The sequence below is a fragment of the Dermochelys coriacea genome, chromosome 4 (genome assembly GCF_009764565.3).
Source record: "Dermochelys coriacea isolate rDerCor1 chromosome 4, rDerCor1.pri.v4, whole genome shotgun sequence".
Lineage (NCBI taxonomy): Eukaryota > Metazoa > Chordata > Testudines > Dermochelyidae > Dermochelys > Dermochelys coriacea.
Window position 1 is genome coordinate 66,562,514 of NC_050071.1, and position 18,679 is coordinate 66,581,192.

At 36.9% G+C, this 18,679-nt stretch overlaps 1 protein-coding gene across 2 annotated transcripts in view; it reads right to left on the reverse strand.

Annotated features, from left to right (window-relative positions):
• The window catches only part of FSTL5 (follistatin like 5), a 560,774-nt gene that overhangs the window by 113,377 nt on the left and 428,718 nt on the right, over positions 1–18,679 (reverse strand). For both annotated transcript variants that reach the window (XM_038400977.2, XM_038400978.2), the window contains exon 8: positions 4,653–4,773. In XM_038400977.2, coding sequence (XP_038256905.1) covers positions 4,653–4,773 — 121 coding nt within the window. The remainder of the gene's footprint in view (positions 1–4,652; positions 4,774–18,679) is intronic.

Here is an 18,679-nt window from a genome sequence, read left to right on the forward strand (position 1 = left end):
AAAAAATTTTGCTGCTGCCATTATTTTCTTTTGTTTTAAAGAATTTTGCCACTGTTCTTCCACAGTGTAGTCATACAACTGCTGTAAAAAGGGTTAGAAATAGGTTTGATGGAATGAATACAAATGTCTTTATAATACTGGTAATTCACCACTGCATTTGTGGTATTCTATTTGCACTATGTTCTTTTGTGACTAAAACAAGCTTTCAATGAAAAATTATGGGGCTGATTTTATAAATATGTTATGTGTTAGTGAACTAGCCAATGCCTCTTTGTCTGGAATATTATTAAAGCAATCATTTCTCCCCCCCCCATCATTGTCCTAGAACAGGCTTCATGATTTTCATATTATCTCTTGCCACCAAAATAAAAAACAAACAAACAAAAAATCCTCCCATACCAATAATGTTTCCAACATAGAAACATGTCAGATCTTAAAAACATGCAAACATACTCCAACATCTAAATAATCTGTTCCAAATTTTATGGCCACATTAATCCCTCAATTTCATCATCATTAAATCACAGAAATTTTAGAAGAAATTTTGTTGACAAAAATTAATTTTTTTAAAGTAGATATTTCATAAAGGAATTAAGAATAGCCTATTTCAGTTTTTGACGTATCCAAAATTGTGGGGAATGATCTATTGAGTCAGAAAGACTCAGCTATATGAGCTCTCCACCATCAAGCAGGACTTCAATGACCAGCCAAAAATCATTTCTATGCTGAATAATGAATGTAGTGTGGAGCCAAATCTTTAGCCATTTTTGTTGAATAGGTTTAGTTAGTCTTGTATTTTAGTCCCTCAGGTTAGAAATAATCCATGTCATGAGGAAGAATTCTTCAACCATTACATTTTACATGTGGAGTTTTAAGGATTCCAAATGTGACATATGTTCATTTAACACAGGGCCCCAGTCGTGCACTGTCAATTACACAGCGAATAGCTACAATATTGGGCCCATAACATGTAGTGATAGATCTACCTACTGTATGCTGGCAATATAATTTAGCTTGATTTCCCCAGAGAAAACTGAGTGTGGACCCATGGAAATATTTTGATGAAAGGGATCAATCCTATGCTCAACAGCAAGAATTTAAATGTTCTATTATTAGGATTATCTAATGATTCTATAACACTTTGACAATGTAAAGGGTTATGTAAGTGCAAAGAATTATTAATCAGTAAAATAATTACTCCTGCACCAGCATTGTTTTGTGATGAGTTGTCTATTTACTATATGTCTGAAAAAAGGCTTAAAACAATTAATTTTCACATAAAACATTATTTACATAAAAAGTAAAGAATGTATTCTGTCCATGAAATGCAACTTTTTTTGCAGTGATTATCTGTATTATTTAAATAAGGGCTTCACTGATTTTTTTTAAACACTTAATATGCCAATTCAGAACATTAGTATTTAATCCTGATATACACAAAATAAGCCGAAGTCTAAAATATTTTTTGCAATGTTTAAGGATTGGGCAAACTGGTGAATGCAATATATATATAGATACAGATACATAAATATATAGTACCCTTACATTAGATGTTAAGATCAACTAAGCCTCCCTATCTCATTAACCTTCTTTTGACTCTTCTGTTAGACTAGTGTCATTATATTAATTGGTTATTATCCTAGCCTATGAGTACTGACTATCTTGTTTCTCTCTAGGAACATATTCAGTTTAGATATACAGATGTAATCTATGGAAGTGCTGTTCATTTGACCAGAACATTAAACTTAATGTTTTTCATTCCATTTAACTACAACATACAAATTATAATGGTTAATCAGCATGCAGTTTCATTTGATAATGCTACCACAGAAACAAAATAATTGTGTAACGGTGTCTTCAAATATACAATACTTTTGCTATTACATTAAATACATAGTGGTACAGTTCACATATATAATATGATAACACACCAACCTAGGCATTAAATGCCCATCAGGAATTACTTTAACCTGATCCTAGATCTCACAGGCTAAAGAAAAACAATATCCAAACTTGTGAGAGAAGGGGTCACTCCATTGCTGACTCTTAGAGCAGCAGCTGTCAGGGCAGAGAAAAAACAGACTACTCAATTTGTTTGGGTAGCTTTAAATAAATCTGATAGTGACATGTAGTAGCACAGGCAGCTATTGCCTTCAGCATCATGTACATTTACAATATGCTCTGAATGACTAACACACAGTAACAGTAATAAGCTGATGGACATATGCTGCAACTGCAAGAATGTGTAAAAAAAATCAGTATTTCAGCTGTGGATGTTTTATTGTATAAGCACCCATTCTGAAAGAAAAATGCTTTTCTGAAGATAGCCAAGAAAAGCATGAAATGGTTTCCACCTCTAGTGTCCTGCATTTTTATGGCCTCATTATCAGAAGTGTTGAGCACCAACAAATCATACTAAAGTCAAGGGAGTTGAGGAAGTTACATCTCATTGTTTCCTTGTGCACTCTCTGCCTATCCGTTGCATTCATCTGTTGTCTCTTATCTTAGCTCTTCAGGGCAGGGACCGTCTCTTTGTTATATACATGTACAGTGCCTGGCACAATGGGACTTAGGCTTCTAGTCACTACAGCAATATAAATAATAAACAACAATAGCAGCAGCAACAAAGCAGGTGCTCAGTACTTTGATAATCAGGCCTTTGATGTATAAATTTTAAGAACCATCTAGCATTGCTTACTCAGGCAAAGCTTGCACATACTTCAATAGGAGTTTTGCCTGAGTAAGGAGTGCTAAATTGGGTCCAAATGACATACATTAAGAACTGCACAATACTATTAATTGTGCTATAACAACACCCAAAGCCCCTCATTAGGATAGGGTCCCTATTCTGCTAAGCACTATCATGATAAGGGTAATATGTCCATGTAGTTACATAGCCTTGCTATGTATTCAAATTTCAGGTTTAATGTTTATCTTTAAATAAATATCAGCTGTCTCTATTTCCTCCTCAGTTTAGCCAGAGTTAATTAGCTGACATCTTGTTGGCTTCAAAACTTGAGGAGAGATTTGAAGGAGGAAGGTTAGTGGTTTTATGTATTACTTCAGGAAGGCATTCAACCTGCAACAGGCTGCATGGAAGAAAACACGGAGACACTTGTGGAAGATATGGACAAATAGGCATTCAAGGCTGACAGCACTGAAGGAACACAGGGAGTGGGAAGACAATGTGAGAGTGAATGATCATGAAGAGACTAAGCTAGGGCAATAACAAGAATCTTGAATTTGATGTGATGGAGAAAGTGGAGTTACCAGGGGAATGCAAAGGTGGAGGTGGTGGATGTAGTCAGACTGGAGGACAAGGAAATGGTGCATTTTTTTATGGAGAGGATGGACAAATGTGGATATCAGGAGGCCAGTGAGAATATTTTAGTTATCAAGGGAGGAAATAATGAGAGCATGGATGAGAATCACAGATGTCTGGACAGAGAATAAAGGACATATTGTAGAGTTGAGAGAAGAAGTGTCAGGGAGTGGACACACGTTTAATGTATCTGAACAGACAGGAAGAGTCAAAGTTGACAAGAATTTGGGCCTAGCTAAAAAGGAGAACAGTAGTGGTACCAACAGTAACAAAGACTGGGAGAATGGAGTAGGCTTCAGCAGAAAGATAAGGAGTTTTAGGCTGCTGGCCAGACATCTAGGGCCCGATTACAGAGAAACAGACTTTAAAACCTTTAATCCTGACCAAAAATATTGGATTGGATGAAGAATATTGAAATCTGGGAGTGGAAACGTAAATATAATCATAAACATGGAAATTGAAGCCATGAACACAGATGAAGTCTTTCAAAGAAATGATAAAACAGAAAAAGAGAAGGAGGCAAGGACTGAGCTCCATGAGGTGGAGGAAGACCACTCAAAAATAACTTGAAAGAACAACCTGAGAGGTGGGAGGAGAATGAGGAGAGGACAGTGTCTTGCAAGCCAAGGGAAGGGCAGATTTTAAGGATACTAATACTGATTTCAGTTGGGGTTCTGCCTGAGTAAGGAATACAGGAATGGGGCTTATTATGCTGACAAAGGCCTTGAACATTGTGGACTAGATTTTCAAAATCCGAAGCCTAAATTTGTACTCCAAAAACCACAATTAGGCATCTAAACAGATGCTTTGATTTTTTTAAAAAAATAGAGAAGCTAATGATTCTCATGGAGATTAATTGAAGCTCAACACTTACACCTTTTCTTTTTAAAAACAAATGTGGGTTTTTTTTCAATTTGTATTATACTTAATATTTTTGCAAAGAAATAGAGCTGCAAACATATTTTTTCACAGATTGTGCAGTATAATAATTATGTTATTCAAAGTTACTTTTTTATAAATACCTATGGTACAAAGAGCATGGTAATAACGTGCATTAACAATATTAAGGGATTGGAGTACAGAAAAAAAGTTTGTTTTTTTATTATTCTTTTTAATAAATATTATTTATGTAAGATCACTAAATACTGTGATTATATTTTGTTTTCCTGCAATCTTTTATACAGAAGAAAAGCTATTAACGAAAACATATTGCCTGCTGTATCTACTATTGTATTCAGCTGTAATATAAAGTTAAATAACTGAAAAAGAAATCTACCAAAGAATATCCAGAGACTGCCCTATGACTGGCAATTAGAACTTATTTCCTTACCATTTACTTGGACGATATGAGTCTGATAGAAATTATCATAGCCATCAGCATAGCAGCTGTAATTTCCCATGTGAGTTGTGGTAACCTTAGTAATGTACAAGGACCCATCATCTCCAAAATCCTACAGGGAAAGATTAAAAACAAGGTGATCATAATTATTTCAGCAGCACTATAATAATTGTGTTCTTCACCTTGGCAACAGAGCTGATGCAACTATCAAGCATCTACATTTCGAACCAGATAGGCATTGGTGGCATACATAAAAGCAGACTTTGGTGTTAATATTGTATCTATAGCTTTGTTTTTGTGTGTGCCTTCCCTGCCCTGCAGTTCATCTTAATTTTACCAGTTTTCTTTTTGTAACTCATTAAACCTCAAAATTAGTATTAGTATATTTTTATTGCATCTATTTTTTAATTTAATTATGGTAGTTATGGGGAGAGGTTAGTTTTGCCTCTACCGGTTCACATGGAAAAAAAACGACCAATCACTGCCCAATGTATGTAATGTTTTAAAATAACAAACTAAACAACATGTTGCAGGAATAAGATTATATTTACCCTTGGACATTAGCTATTATACAGAAAATAATCTTATTTTTCATGAAGTTTGCTCTCACTGTTAAATTACATCTTCTAGTTCCACTTTAATTAGTGGACAGGTTCCACAGGATTAGGACACAGATTAGAAATCAGAAGACCTAGTTTGGTTCCCCACTGCCAAGGTCTCACCATATACAAGTCGCTACTTTTCTATTCCTTAGTTTCTCCATCGGCAAAATGGTGATGACAATATTTACTTTTCATTATAAAGTGTTGTGAAATCTTTGGAATAAAAGTATCAAGTTTAAAACATTATTTTTAGTAACAAGATATAACCTCAAATTTACAACAGGAGGTTAACAGTTATGGCAATTTGGCAGATTTATAGCAATATAGCTATTGAAATATATTCAAGTTTTCCTCATCTTTCATGCTTTCAAAGATTGGTAACTTTAACATAAAATTCATATTCCTCATATGCCTAACTGCTTGTTACCTAATAGCATATGTGGTTGTTTTGTATTTGTATTATTCTCCAAGATAGCTTCTGTTGTCTGATGTTTAATTCAGCACCAAGAAATACAATGGAAAAATTAATTTAAAGACTACAGACATTTTTGAAAAAACTGTATTCCTTCTACTTTTCGAAATACAACAAAGACTTTCAAAGCCCAGAAACCTGCAAGGACAGAAGAGAGTACAGATCCGTGGGACTACAGCAATCTTTCCTAAAGCAACAAAGAGTTGAATGGTTTGAATGTACATATATAGAAAACCAAGTATCAGATAGGCCTCATTGACTATAACTCTGCTAAACACAAAGCAGCCAGTGATAAATTAATGTGTATGCCTCATTAGGGTCAAGGATGTTGGAACAAAAGCAATAAATTTGTAAACATTAATTTTCAAACTAGGAAGAGTTATTGGGCCAGATTCTCAGCTCCACTTGTGCACCACTTAAGTGGGTGCAAAGTGGACATATTTGGGCTGCAATGGTCGATAATTCTCATAAAACCACTTAGGGTGACTCCAATGTCAATTGTCCCCACTTCTTGGCATCGGACGAGTATGAGTGGCAGGGCATACCTCTATTCCACTATTTCAATAGTCAGTTGGCATATGGCCCACTTACATAAGGATTGGGCTAAGACACTTGAGAATCAGGAAGCAGTAACCTGATGAATCTCCACCTCCCCCCCGTGCTGAGTGTATTTCAGTGTTGAAAGAATCTCTGGCCCATCTTCTTTAATGGATTTTTGGCATTGTGTGTGATGGGGAGGGTGATGTTTTAAGAGAGGTGGAGGAGAATAGCTTACTGAAAGTTCCTGCAAGATGCTGCAGTGACAAGTTTAGAGCTGTCTATGGGAGGCAAAAAGCATCAAAGCAGCTTTTTTGTTTAATCATGGAGGAGACTGAATCTTCATCCTCATTAATGACAGGTAAATGCTGATACGATTGTTCTCTTAAAAAATCCAGTTCAGATGACAGGATATTAGAGTGCCATAAAATGCAGTTAAAATACAAATACACTGTATATCTCTCCAGAAATAAATCAAAAGCAGATGATACCAGAACAAAACCAAGTTCTATTACAACAATCAACCAGAGACAATTATTGACTAGTATAAGCAGCTGATCAAAGACAGACAATTATGTAATAAGAGCTAGGTTCTATTATTGCTATTAGTCATTGTATGTATAGTAAATGATAGTCCAAATTGCCCATTTTCAGAACCATCTATTACAGTAATTATGAGAGGTATTAACATTTTTAGTTCAATCCTGGGGTTTTGTTTGCGTAGCAAATGCTGTGAGTCCAGTGACCAGAATGACTTTTTTCTAAACTGCATCTAGTCATGACATGCAATGACTCTTGGATGTGACCCACACTGTCATTTATGCCTTTGTATTTGAAGATTAGATTATTGCTTGATATTATGTAAAGGGCTATAATTTACTTCTACTTGAAAACTGAAAGTGGTGTGTAGGAGACAGTGTCCCACTTGTCACTTTATGTATCTTGCTATGAGTACATGCCACTAGTACTCAGTAATCTGCATTGGCTGTTTGTTGATTTCCAGGTGGAATTTAGGAAACTGGTGCAAGCTGTATGGAATATGGGTGACTATTTATAATATTATTGATACCAAGATTACAAAATTGCAATGAATCTTATACAAGATATGCCATGTAAGATATCACCTGAAAAGTTATGATTTGCTAAATATAGTAAGCTTATTTATATGTATATATCATCTCTGTATCATGAGTTATAAATGTGTGGTATATTGATATCTCAAACTTGTGCTATGCATCTGGGTGACACCCCAAGAAAGACAGGCATCAGCACTCTCCGGCCTGCTTGATGGCCCATCAAGGGCAAATCAGCTATACAATAAACCCATTGAGAGAAGCCAGGGGCTGTGCCTATGAGTCAGCAGGACTTTGAGGGACATGCCTAGATACAGGGCACTCCAAACACTTTTCCATGCCCATGTGCTGTGAGCATGTGTTTAGGACAAAGGATGTAAAAGCCACATGGCAGAGAATATAAAAAGGCAGCTGCATCACCAGACATGCCAGGATCTCCATGTGGAAGATACACAGACACCCAGTAAGCTAGACGTGTATAGTCTATTTATTGTTTTAACACATCTTTTTCTCTGAACTACTTTGGTTCCAATTAAATAATACTTTGCTTTAAGATTGTCAGGTCACTGGTTACCACTTTAATTGCTCTTGGAGGGAAGAGAACTGCAGGTATTTAACCTATGTCAGGCCTATGGAGGTATTCACAACTGATAAATGGGGCACTGAAGCCCAGGATCTAGTCTGACAGTGAGAGAATCATGTGACTCCATCGTGAGAGACAGGTGGAAGCTTGAGGCTCAATACATGAGAGGAGATGCACTTGGAGACCAGCAAGGGTCAGAGGTGCAGTTTTCACTTGACTGTTTTCCACTATTATTGTCCTTTATTTATGGGGGGGGAAGAACCCTCACAAGAGAACCACCTCAGAACAGCCAATAGCCCTGTGGTTTAGGGCACTCACCTGAGTATGTGTGCCCCAGGTTCAAGTCTATCCTGTGAATCAGGCAGAACAAGGACTTGAACCTGGTGTTCCATATCCAAAGTGCTCTAATCACTTGGCTATTCTGGGGTATGTCTCTAACTAAAAATTCTGTCCTGTATTTGAGAAATTGTCCTAATAAAATTGTAATTGAAACCAATGCATTTCTGTGAAACATTTCAGTTTCAACAACATGGCATGTTTTAATAGGAAAAACATTGAAACATTTTGATTAGCTCTCGTTGCTAGTGAAAGTCTGCAATGCATTATGTAGTTCACTGGACCGGAGTCTGCAGCTCTAAAGCAGATTATAGAAAGACATCACTGGAGTGAAATTCATACAGTAATATGACTCAGGCTTCTGCCATCCAAAATAGGCCAGAGCACCTACTTGAGTTTAAACAAGAACACATAGCTGAACCAATTTTATATTCTCTGGTTAGTAGCTGCCTTAAGCCACTATATAATTAGCTACTATAACCTTTGTAAAACTTACAATGATTTTTACTCACATGGTATCTGTATCCAAAGGAAGAAAATTCCTACATTAAACTCAGAGCTGGAGCGCCTCAGAAATGAGCCTATTGTGCTGATCAGTTTAACGCTGCCCTTCCGTGTATTTTAATCACTTGAAGCAATGTCAGGAAGTTCACCTTTGTCACAGACCCTCTATTATCTCCAGTGTTCCATGAAAATGTGACTTCTGTTTTAAACATAGAGATGACAAGCTATTCTACCCTAATTTGTCATACTCTGTATGTATGTACTTAAAATTCATATTGAGTAAAAGATAATATTCTAGAAGTACTAAGCAACACTGAATAAATGACACAGCTTTATGTAATGATCACTGATTCGTTCTAACTATGCACATTGTCTTATTTCCTGAGTGTGCCACTCAATTAATATGTCTTTTCATGAGAGATAATGTTATATTTATGAAGAAACTACATCTTAGAATTTAGCATTCAGCTGGATTATTCGAGCAGACAAAACTTGGTTTGTCAGCAGAAAATCTCTCCAGACAAACTTTGAGGTTTGATACTTATATTCTTTATCTCTTTCTTGGCTCTATGAAGTAATAAACCCCTTTGACTGATATTTTCTCATCGCTAGCTTACTACATATTATCAAGGAGTGGCTGTTTAACTAAATGCAGTAGGTACCTTCAAAAGAGCCATAACAGAGGGAGAGGAGTAGAAAACAGGCTGCTCTTTCCTACTGCTTATACACTACGGGTAAATCACTCATGTGATTTAGTTTTATTGGGACTGCACCATTTTTCCATACGATATCCCAAGATATCTTTTTGAGACAGATGAAATATCCCAGGTTTTCATTTCATCAGTCAAAAAGGTTTTTTTAATAAATACAGAATAAATGTTCATGGCATATTATTACACCAAGTAGAATTTTCCCTGAAAAAAATTATTTGCTCTGAAAAAACAAGCAGATGTCGCTGTTGAGTCAGAAGCTGGTAATAGTAACCTCTGCACACATAAGGGGTAGGCAGGGGATGAGGGGGAAGCATTCTATTATTTTTTAAAGAGAATTTAAGGTTTTGTCACCTGAAAAAAAAGTTGTTATAAAAGTTTCCCAGGTTTTGAATTTGAAAATATGGTCATCTTAAGCATAGAGAGTGCATGGTAACCTCTTCTGAAATATAAACTCTTAGAACTTCTAAAATTAAATTGATAATCTCTTTCCTTATTTTTATCACACAAAAATATTGTGAAATTCAACTGTTATTTTGGAAATCATGATTCTTAAAAGGTCTTGTATACTGCTAAGGGACTTGGCATTTAAGCATGTGTGTGATGAATATCAATGAAAGGGATTCTGTTAAACTAAAAAAATATGTTTACAATCAATTTTCACTTAATTATGTTACTAGCAATGGAAACCTAAAGTGATATTTGTTTTCAAATTGGTTGTTTTATCTTCTTTACATTTTCAGTTTGTTTTCATGTGCTAATCCCTATGCAGATGGAAGGAGTTTGTGAACACTTCCTGGTCCTGGATTATGTGTGGCTCTAGAAACCACTGGCTTCCACCCTATACAATAAAGAGGAAGTGTGTATAAAGAAAGCAATTTAACGCCAATCTGTGTGTAAATTCATATATAAATTTCATTATATTATTAAACTATTGTTATTGTTATTGTTTCTTAAAGTGTATTTATATATTTCCTATTTGCCCTCACAAACTCTGATCCTTTCCCTCAATTATAAAATACCACCTTACTTTAAAAAACAATAAAAAAGAAGAAATAAACATCAGTGACTTTCTCCCTCTCATCCCATCCTGCAAAATCTCCCCCTGCAAAGATATCACAGGCAACACACACAAGATGTCCTTCAATAGTTCCTCACACAATATAAAATATTCTAGAATTTTTCGAGTGGCACGCACCAGAGATTCGGAAACAATCTCCTACAGTCATACAAGATTTCAAAAAGGGACGACCTAACATATGGCATGTTGGAGGGCTGCCATGGCACAATATTTAGTAGGGATCTTGGCCTGGTTCTTTATCTCTCTCAACCTGAAGTTCTCCAAATCTTCCATGACTTCTCCAAGAGCAACTCCTTTTCTTAGAAGAAGTCCTGAAGATAGTAGTAACACGGAACTGAAGTGCTCCAAAATGAGCTGTCGTGAATTAGGCTGGCTCCATGTGCATATGCACACTTCTGTGCCAGTGTTTGTTGTGGCCTGTGTTAGGCAAATCAAATTAAATAATCACCATGGTTCCCTGTGGCCTTAAAATGATTTTATGGATTGCAAATGACTTCAAAACATTAACCTGTCATGTGTACCTGCTTTCTAAAACTCCACATTTTGGAGCAAAAATAATGAAAAGAGGAAACATACAGAAAAAAGGATGGCTCACAGGACATAGACATTACTTTGAAATAGAAAATTTGATTTGATTAAAATGAATTACTAGCATAAACACAAAACAAATTAATAGTTTATAATATTCTACAAATGTGGGCCTAAACCTACAGGAAATCATTTCAAATCAACCTGGCAGCTTTCTTTGACAGGACAACAAGCCTTGTGGATGGGGGAAAGTGGTAGAAATAGTATATCTTGACTTTAGTAAAGCTTTTGATATTGTCCTGCATGACCCTCTCATAAATAAAACAGGGAAATGAAAACTAGAGGGCGCTCCTATAAGGTGGGTGCTAAACTGGTTGGAAAACCATTCCCAGAGAGTAATCATCAGTGTTTCAGAGTCATGCTGGAAAGGCATAACGAGTGGGGTCCTGCAGGGATCAGTTCTGGGTCTGGTTCTGTTCAATATCTACATCAGTGATTTAGATAATTGCATATAGAGTACACTTATAAAGTTTGCAGATGATACCAAGCTGGAAGGGGTTGCAAGTGATTTGGAGGATAGGATTAAAATTCAAAATGATCAGGACAAACTGAAGAAATGGTCTGAAGTAAATAGGATGAAATTCAATAAGGACAAATGCCAGTACATCCCTCGGCCCGTGCCACTTCCGCAGCCCCCATTGGCCGGGCACAGCGAACCGCGGCCAGTGGGAGCTGCGATCGGCCGAACCTGCAGGCAGGTAAACAAACTGGCCAGGCCCACCAGGGGCTTTCCCTACACAAACGGTGTCCCAAGTTTGGGAAACACTGATCTAGATAATTAGTCCTGCCTTGACTACGGGGGAATGGAATGGATGACCTCTCGAGGTCCCTTCCAGTTCTATGACTCTATGAAGCAAATCTACCTATAAACAGCACAGGGATCATATATTATCTGCTATCTCTCAAAGAGCACTTGCTGAACATATATAACTCCATCTGAAATCAATGGGATCTGAGAAGGCTCAGCAAGTCTGAGAAGTGGCAGAAAAACTTTCTGTTACTCTAAACGAGTGAAATCCATTTAAATTGATTGAGCTGTGTCTGTTTATACCAGCAGAGGATTTGGCCTTAACGCCTGCCTCCCTCTTCACATTTCTGAGTATACAATAGGGACTGAAGTTTTACACAAGAGATAAATAAATGGCAACAGCTATTTCCCACTGCTGTTTTATGCTGCAAATATCCACCAGCTCTGTGCTCTTCAAAATCTGCAGACAGAGTGAGGGCTGCTTTATGGCTCTGTCTGGCTGGGGGAAAGTATCACTTGCTCAGGACTGAAGAGTTGGAGATATCGCTCAGCCCCTCTAAGAAAGTAATGATAAATCCAACAGATCTCATAGCACCATCACCAACCGGGGAAGAAGAGAGTAGAATAGTCAGCCCCTGAACATTAACAGAGAAGGTGACTTTCCTTCTTGCAACACTTCTTGCTGAAGTGCTAAGCCCCATCCTTTCTGAATCAATGATGAAAACAGACATGAAAATAGAAGTTGGATGGCATATATTGGGAGACATGGTTATGAAATTTGAATCCCAGTTTAGAATATTGACTCTTGAAGGCCATCTACTGGAGTGTGTATTGGCTTGCTACATCACCAAGTGTGACAAACTTAATTTTGGACAATCAACTCTCCACCATATGACTATAAATGACTTTATACTAAAATGTCTGTGTTCTCTGATAGTGCCACTCCTTATGAGATGGTTTATTTTATATACTGGGTGGGATTTTCAAAAGTTCCTAAGATTTTTAGGAGTACAAATCTCATTGACTTTCTACAGAGTTTGTGCTCCTAAATCGCTTAGAAACTTTTGAAAATCCTATCCATATTCTGATATCTTATGAAAATTTATATAATATTCCTGCGTCAGCTGATCAAGCTTCACAAATTAAAAACTAATGTGCCATCTGCACAGTCCACCTTTCTACCTACTTGTCAACTTTTCTTTTCCACTAAAATTGTTTTTTTCTATCTTGGCTAGCTTTATCACATCTGTTTTTTTTTCCAGTCTTGCTGTGTCTTTGATTTCACTGGTACTACACACTGAAGTGTTTGTATTATGGGAACATTGTCTCACAATATTTCATGAAAATTTAATTAAAAGTTACTTTATTTTTTTAAATAATGAGAAAAGTATTTTGTGAGTTGATCTTTCATTTTATTATTATTTTTACATTGTTATACACTTCAGTTTATTTAGGTAAAGCTATCTAGCATTCTCCCAGTGTACTTTGAGCATATTCTCCCCATTAAACAGATTTAACAATTGCTCATGTACTGTTTTGACATTCTTCTGAAATAATTACTCCATCCTCATAATCATAAAAGATAAGTTAAGCTAGTATGAATTTAACACAGCATATGAATTATGGAAAAAATATAACCCTGAGTGAAAAGCTGTAATAAAGCTTTCTCATCGTTTTCATCCTCAGCATGCCACCTATTACAATAGAAGCAATGCATTCTCTCTGTAGCCATGCCTCAAGAAACCAGCCGCTTCCGAAACCTTTTCTATTAAGTTCTGTTTAACTGAAACTGTTTAGAAAAACACTTTGGGTTGAATCCTCAGCTAAAGTAAATCAGTATCACTTTATTCAAATCAATGAAGCTGCACTGATTTACATCACTTGAGGACTTGGCACTTTCTTCAGTCTGAATATGTCAACCTTTACTCTTGCAAAGTGATCTTTACATTCTAGTTGTACAGGATCCAGGGGGCTTCTTAAGCAGTAATAGCACCATTCATTCTAGATACAGATGGCAAAATATGGCCCTCAGTAAGCTTGCTTAATTTCAATGAGTCTATATCCCCAAACACCATAATATGTCACTTGGTATCTCTTCTGGGTGCATCCTGTCACCAATTTACCATTTCATGAGTCAACTATATCACTTTTTTTTTAACTTAGGTGTGGTTGAGACTATTTCACTATTGGTTTCATTCTTTCATTTGCAGTTACCGTATAACTACTTAATTGTACATATTTCTAAATAAAGTAACCTGTACCCTGGGGTTGCTTCCTGCTTTGAGCACAGCTCCATTGAAAGTACTCCATCAATTCACAAATAATGAGTATTTTGGAGGCACTCTATTCAAAACTAGAAATGGTTTGTACACAGGGTGTATATAATTATTTCTTTTATATCTCTTTCCACACATAATAGTGTAATAGTGAGAACTGATATAATTTATGGCTGAAACCCTATCCTAGTATTGCCCTTTCTTTCAGTCACATCCTTTTTTCCCTGCTACTCCAGTAAGTGAGCTGTAGCTCATGAAGACTTGTGCTCAAATAAATTTGTTAGTCTCTAAGGTATCACAAGTCCTCCTTTTCTTTTTGAGGACAAGGAGGGTAAATGGCATTAGGATCCCATATTCAGAGGTAATTTCCCTTCAGTCAGTGACATTATATTTAAAGCCAGACAATGTAAACAGCATGGCACAAAGAGAATGCACACAGTGGATAATCTGATCCAATAAATATAACTTTAGTATCCTAATACTTCACATCCAATAACACAAGAATGTGTGCTAAAAAAACCCCAACTTTACGAGTTCAAATTGTCCAGATGAGAATGTGTTCACCTTTCATTGATGTTGCAAATAAATGTTAAAAGCATTATTTTTTCCTTGCAGTTCTGATGAATGTACACTGCTATTATACTGTTAGTACCATTAGCCCTTAACATTGCTGCATTAGAACTAGCTTGTTGTCATCTATTGGAGGTGACTTTAATATTACCTTTATTCCAACTGCTTTGCTCTAAAAGCCACACTTAGAGAGCTTGTTATAGATGTTTAAGTATATTTCTTTTGACTATTATGGAAACAGTATTTGGGGGTCAGATTTAACTCCATCTGTGCAAACCCCTTCCCTTATGATGGAAGTAATTTACAATTTTAGACTGAAGGGCTGAAAGTATATTTTTGTTCCTTTAAGATACTGTAGGTAACAGCTTTCTCTCTTTTTTTCCCTTTTGATTATACCAAATTTCTCTGGCTGCATGTTTAGGAGCTTACAAAATTCTCCATAAAATACAAAAATGAGCCTTAAAACCTATGTTCCTGAAATTTTCATCCATCCACATTTCCAAAACTGTCAGAAACAGTATGTCTGTAAAAACATATGCGTCTTTGAGCTTTATACAGGCAACAAAAGCTCTGTGAGCTAAGTCTACATTTTATTACTGGGGAACACCACTAACCTGCACAGATATGATAAAACACCCAAAGGACAATAAAATACCCTGTCAAACATATACCTTTCCTTCAAGTATGTTACAATCAATGCAGATATTTGAGACCCACCTCAAAGCTTTGTCTTATGTTATCCTGCTTGCATCCAGAATGCACAAGAAGGCTAGTCTTTCTTTCTTTGCTTTTTTTTAACATTGTATTTATACATTGGAGAGTTTTGGAAATTCTGATGGTTCCTTTGCCCTTTATTACAATAGAATTCCAAGTGTCCAAGTGGGTCAAAATCAGCACTGTATTTTCATGTCTTTTCACTTGAATTCAAAGTCTACAATATTTCTAAAAACCACAAAAGAAGGGCAAGTCAGTTTCACCACAACAGAATTTCCAAGTATCAATGGGAGGATAAGGGAAAGGGAGGCTGCTGACCATAGTGCCCTGAGTGGTTCCCTCTGGGTCCAGATAGGGAACAGGAAGACCCTGAGTTATCCTCTGAACACTTGGCATTGAAAGAGAAAAAGCAAGAGAAAGAAAAGAAAAACAAAAAAAAAAACAGTTGCTGTGGTACTTCTAGGTGAGAAACTTGAAAGACAACTGCTTTCATGGCATCTCTTACCCAGTTTTGCATTCAGTAACATCAAATAAGCTGCTTACACACTTTTGGGTACTCATCTGAACCAAAGCACAGAAAATTTGTCTACCAATCATTTAATCATTGCCCACCATACTTCAAAACAGTTGCTTGTTTGACATTAAGGAAGTATCTGACACTTAAAAAATGGGAAAAAAGAATTGTGAATTATCAGCTGATTCTGATACAAAGTGGGGTGCTCCTAACATGTAGGTCTACAGAATTAGATAGGAAATCTCAGAAGAATAGCTTCTCCTATTATAGTCCAGATCTTTTGCTTAATATCCCAAATGGAACAAATTTTATTTAAAAAAATAAAAACATAATTACACCTAGTAGCCTTAAATCAAAATGATTCAGCTATTTAATTTTGGGAAACATCAGAAAATAATTCTGGGGAACACTGAAGAATCTTATTTGAATTTATTTGCCTTTTCCTAGCTCTCAAGTCATATGCAGCAGCCACACATAATCTCCGAACAACAACATAGTGCTAGCAGTAACTGTTGCATTTCTCGTCAGAATTAGTAACAGATTGCCATTCTGGCAGTTCATTATAACAAAATGATACAAATATATATATAAAAAGATTTGAAGGCCACTTATTTTTTAGAAAGATCCTATATGAAAGATAGGAAAAGAATATAGACTAACATATATGCAAACGCGTGCACACACACACACACACACACACACACACGAGTGACATATTCCTCCCATTTTCTTCCTTAGTTCACAGACAATGGATAAAGCAAAGTGGTGAAAGATGACACATTTGTTCTATCTGCTTCATTTTAGCTAGGGCTTTTCCCAACTTAACATACTTTACACCCATTGTATCTTTTTTGTTAAATAAATTATTTGTGAAAACAGCTTAACTCCAGTCAATCTGAACTAAGAATTTAGCATCAGCTGGAATACAGCAAGTAGGATGAATTAGTAAACAAATACATAGAAAATGATGAATTACACTAATTAAAAACTGGAAGTTTAGAGAAGCTAAGCATTTATTGTTTAATGTCAGTTTTAGTTAGGGGCAAACTGAAAATCTAGACATTGCCTTTCTTAGATCTCTAGCACAATGTAAAATTATTTTCAGATTAATCTTATATCATGAGAAAAACTTTACTGTGCAAGATCACTTCTGTTGCAGAAGTGGAAGAAAAGACCTTTCCATTCCATTGGCAGCACCTTCAACACTTTTATTGTAACTATTGAAACCAATTACATAGAATGACTCAATTTTTTTCTTCTACCAGAAAGGGTCATAAAGGTGGCCTCTTTAAAAATGGCTTTTGTATTTCACTCTGGTATTGTGTTCTGAACAGGCAAGGTGTAGGCTATTAAAGGAGGGCAGAGCCTGGGGGTAGAGTGGGGGATGCTGTTGGTTACTGTGTTGGACAAGTTGTCTTCACAAAAAGGATTCAGCAGCTATATGGCACTGGCAGAAGTTACTGGTTGGAGCTGAATCGAAACCAGTGACATCTTTTCTTTTAACAAATGATGTGAAACCAAGAAATTAAATAACTACCAATACCTATTATGACTTACCTTGCCCAGTTGCATCTGTATTCCCACCTTCTGCAAAAGCTTAAAAAAACCAATCCACACACACAACCCTTCAGGGCACAGTACAACAGATTTTGACCATTCTGGACCAAAGGAAATGTGAATTCCAAAACCGCAGGGAATGCTATGCTGACAGTTTGCTTACTTTCACACATAGCCAGCAATCTTCAGCTCAAGCACCTCAGCTATTTTATGGCAGCATTGCACAGGGAGTGAAGAAGACAGGCCCTAGGAAATTTAGGGCTTATCTGTTGACATCAACACCTTATTCTCTACCCAGAAGGCAACTCATAACCAGTGTTGATCACAGAAATCTCGTGCCTGGTACTGCCAGCAAGAATCCCACCAAGACACATCAAAAGTTCAGGGAGCTTCATTGCACATAAGCTTTAGCTTCCAAATAGACTTCAGGTGTAACCGTATGCAATATCTAATTGCAGTAGTTTGATCCTGAATTAACAAAGGCCTGGTCTTTTCTACACACTATCGCCAATAAAACATTTGTGTTCCTTCTCTCTCACATTGCTTTTTATTTTGCCTTATCTTGGACCTATGTGATGGAAATCGGTGAGGAAATTACCCATTTGCTAGTATCCCATGAGCAGTAGGTATCATAGGCTGGGGGAGGCTGTGCCTTCCCAAACAGCCTGGCATGGCCCTACCCACAGTCCGCTCCCAGGCCCCCTCCTGAAGTTTCCGGTGCTCTGCCCTGGCCCAAGCTGCCTGAGGCTGGTTGGTCAGCCTGCCTGCTATGGGGACTCGGGGCAGCTGGCACTGGGGCCATGTTATCTGTCCAGTGCTCGGAACATACTGCTTGGCTACCCAGAGCTCTGGGGTAGGGGCACTGGCTGTCCAGCATTCCAGAGTTCACACCAGGGTTGGGGATGCTGTGCACTCGACCTAAAGGCACTGGAACCTAGTGCTCCAGGGCTGGCCACCCGCCACACTTGGAAAGACATTGTTTGGAAATGGCTTTGCCTTTCAATCTTTCTGCCAATCTGGCAACCATCTGAAAGGTTTAGTTCTGGCCAGGTAAAAGGCTAATGCTCGCCTGAAATCCAACTTGCTCCTTCTGATTGTTGTGTGGTTTTGAAAAGAAGCATGGAAGGTGGATTGGTTGATTTAGATGGAAAGA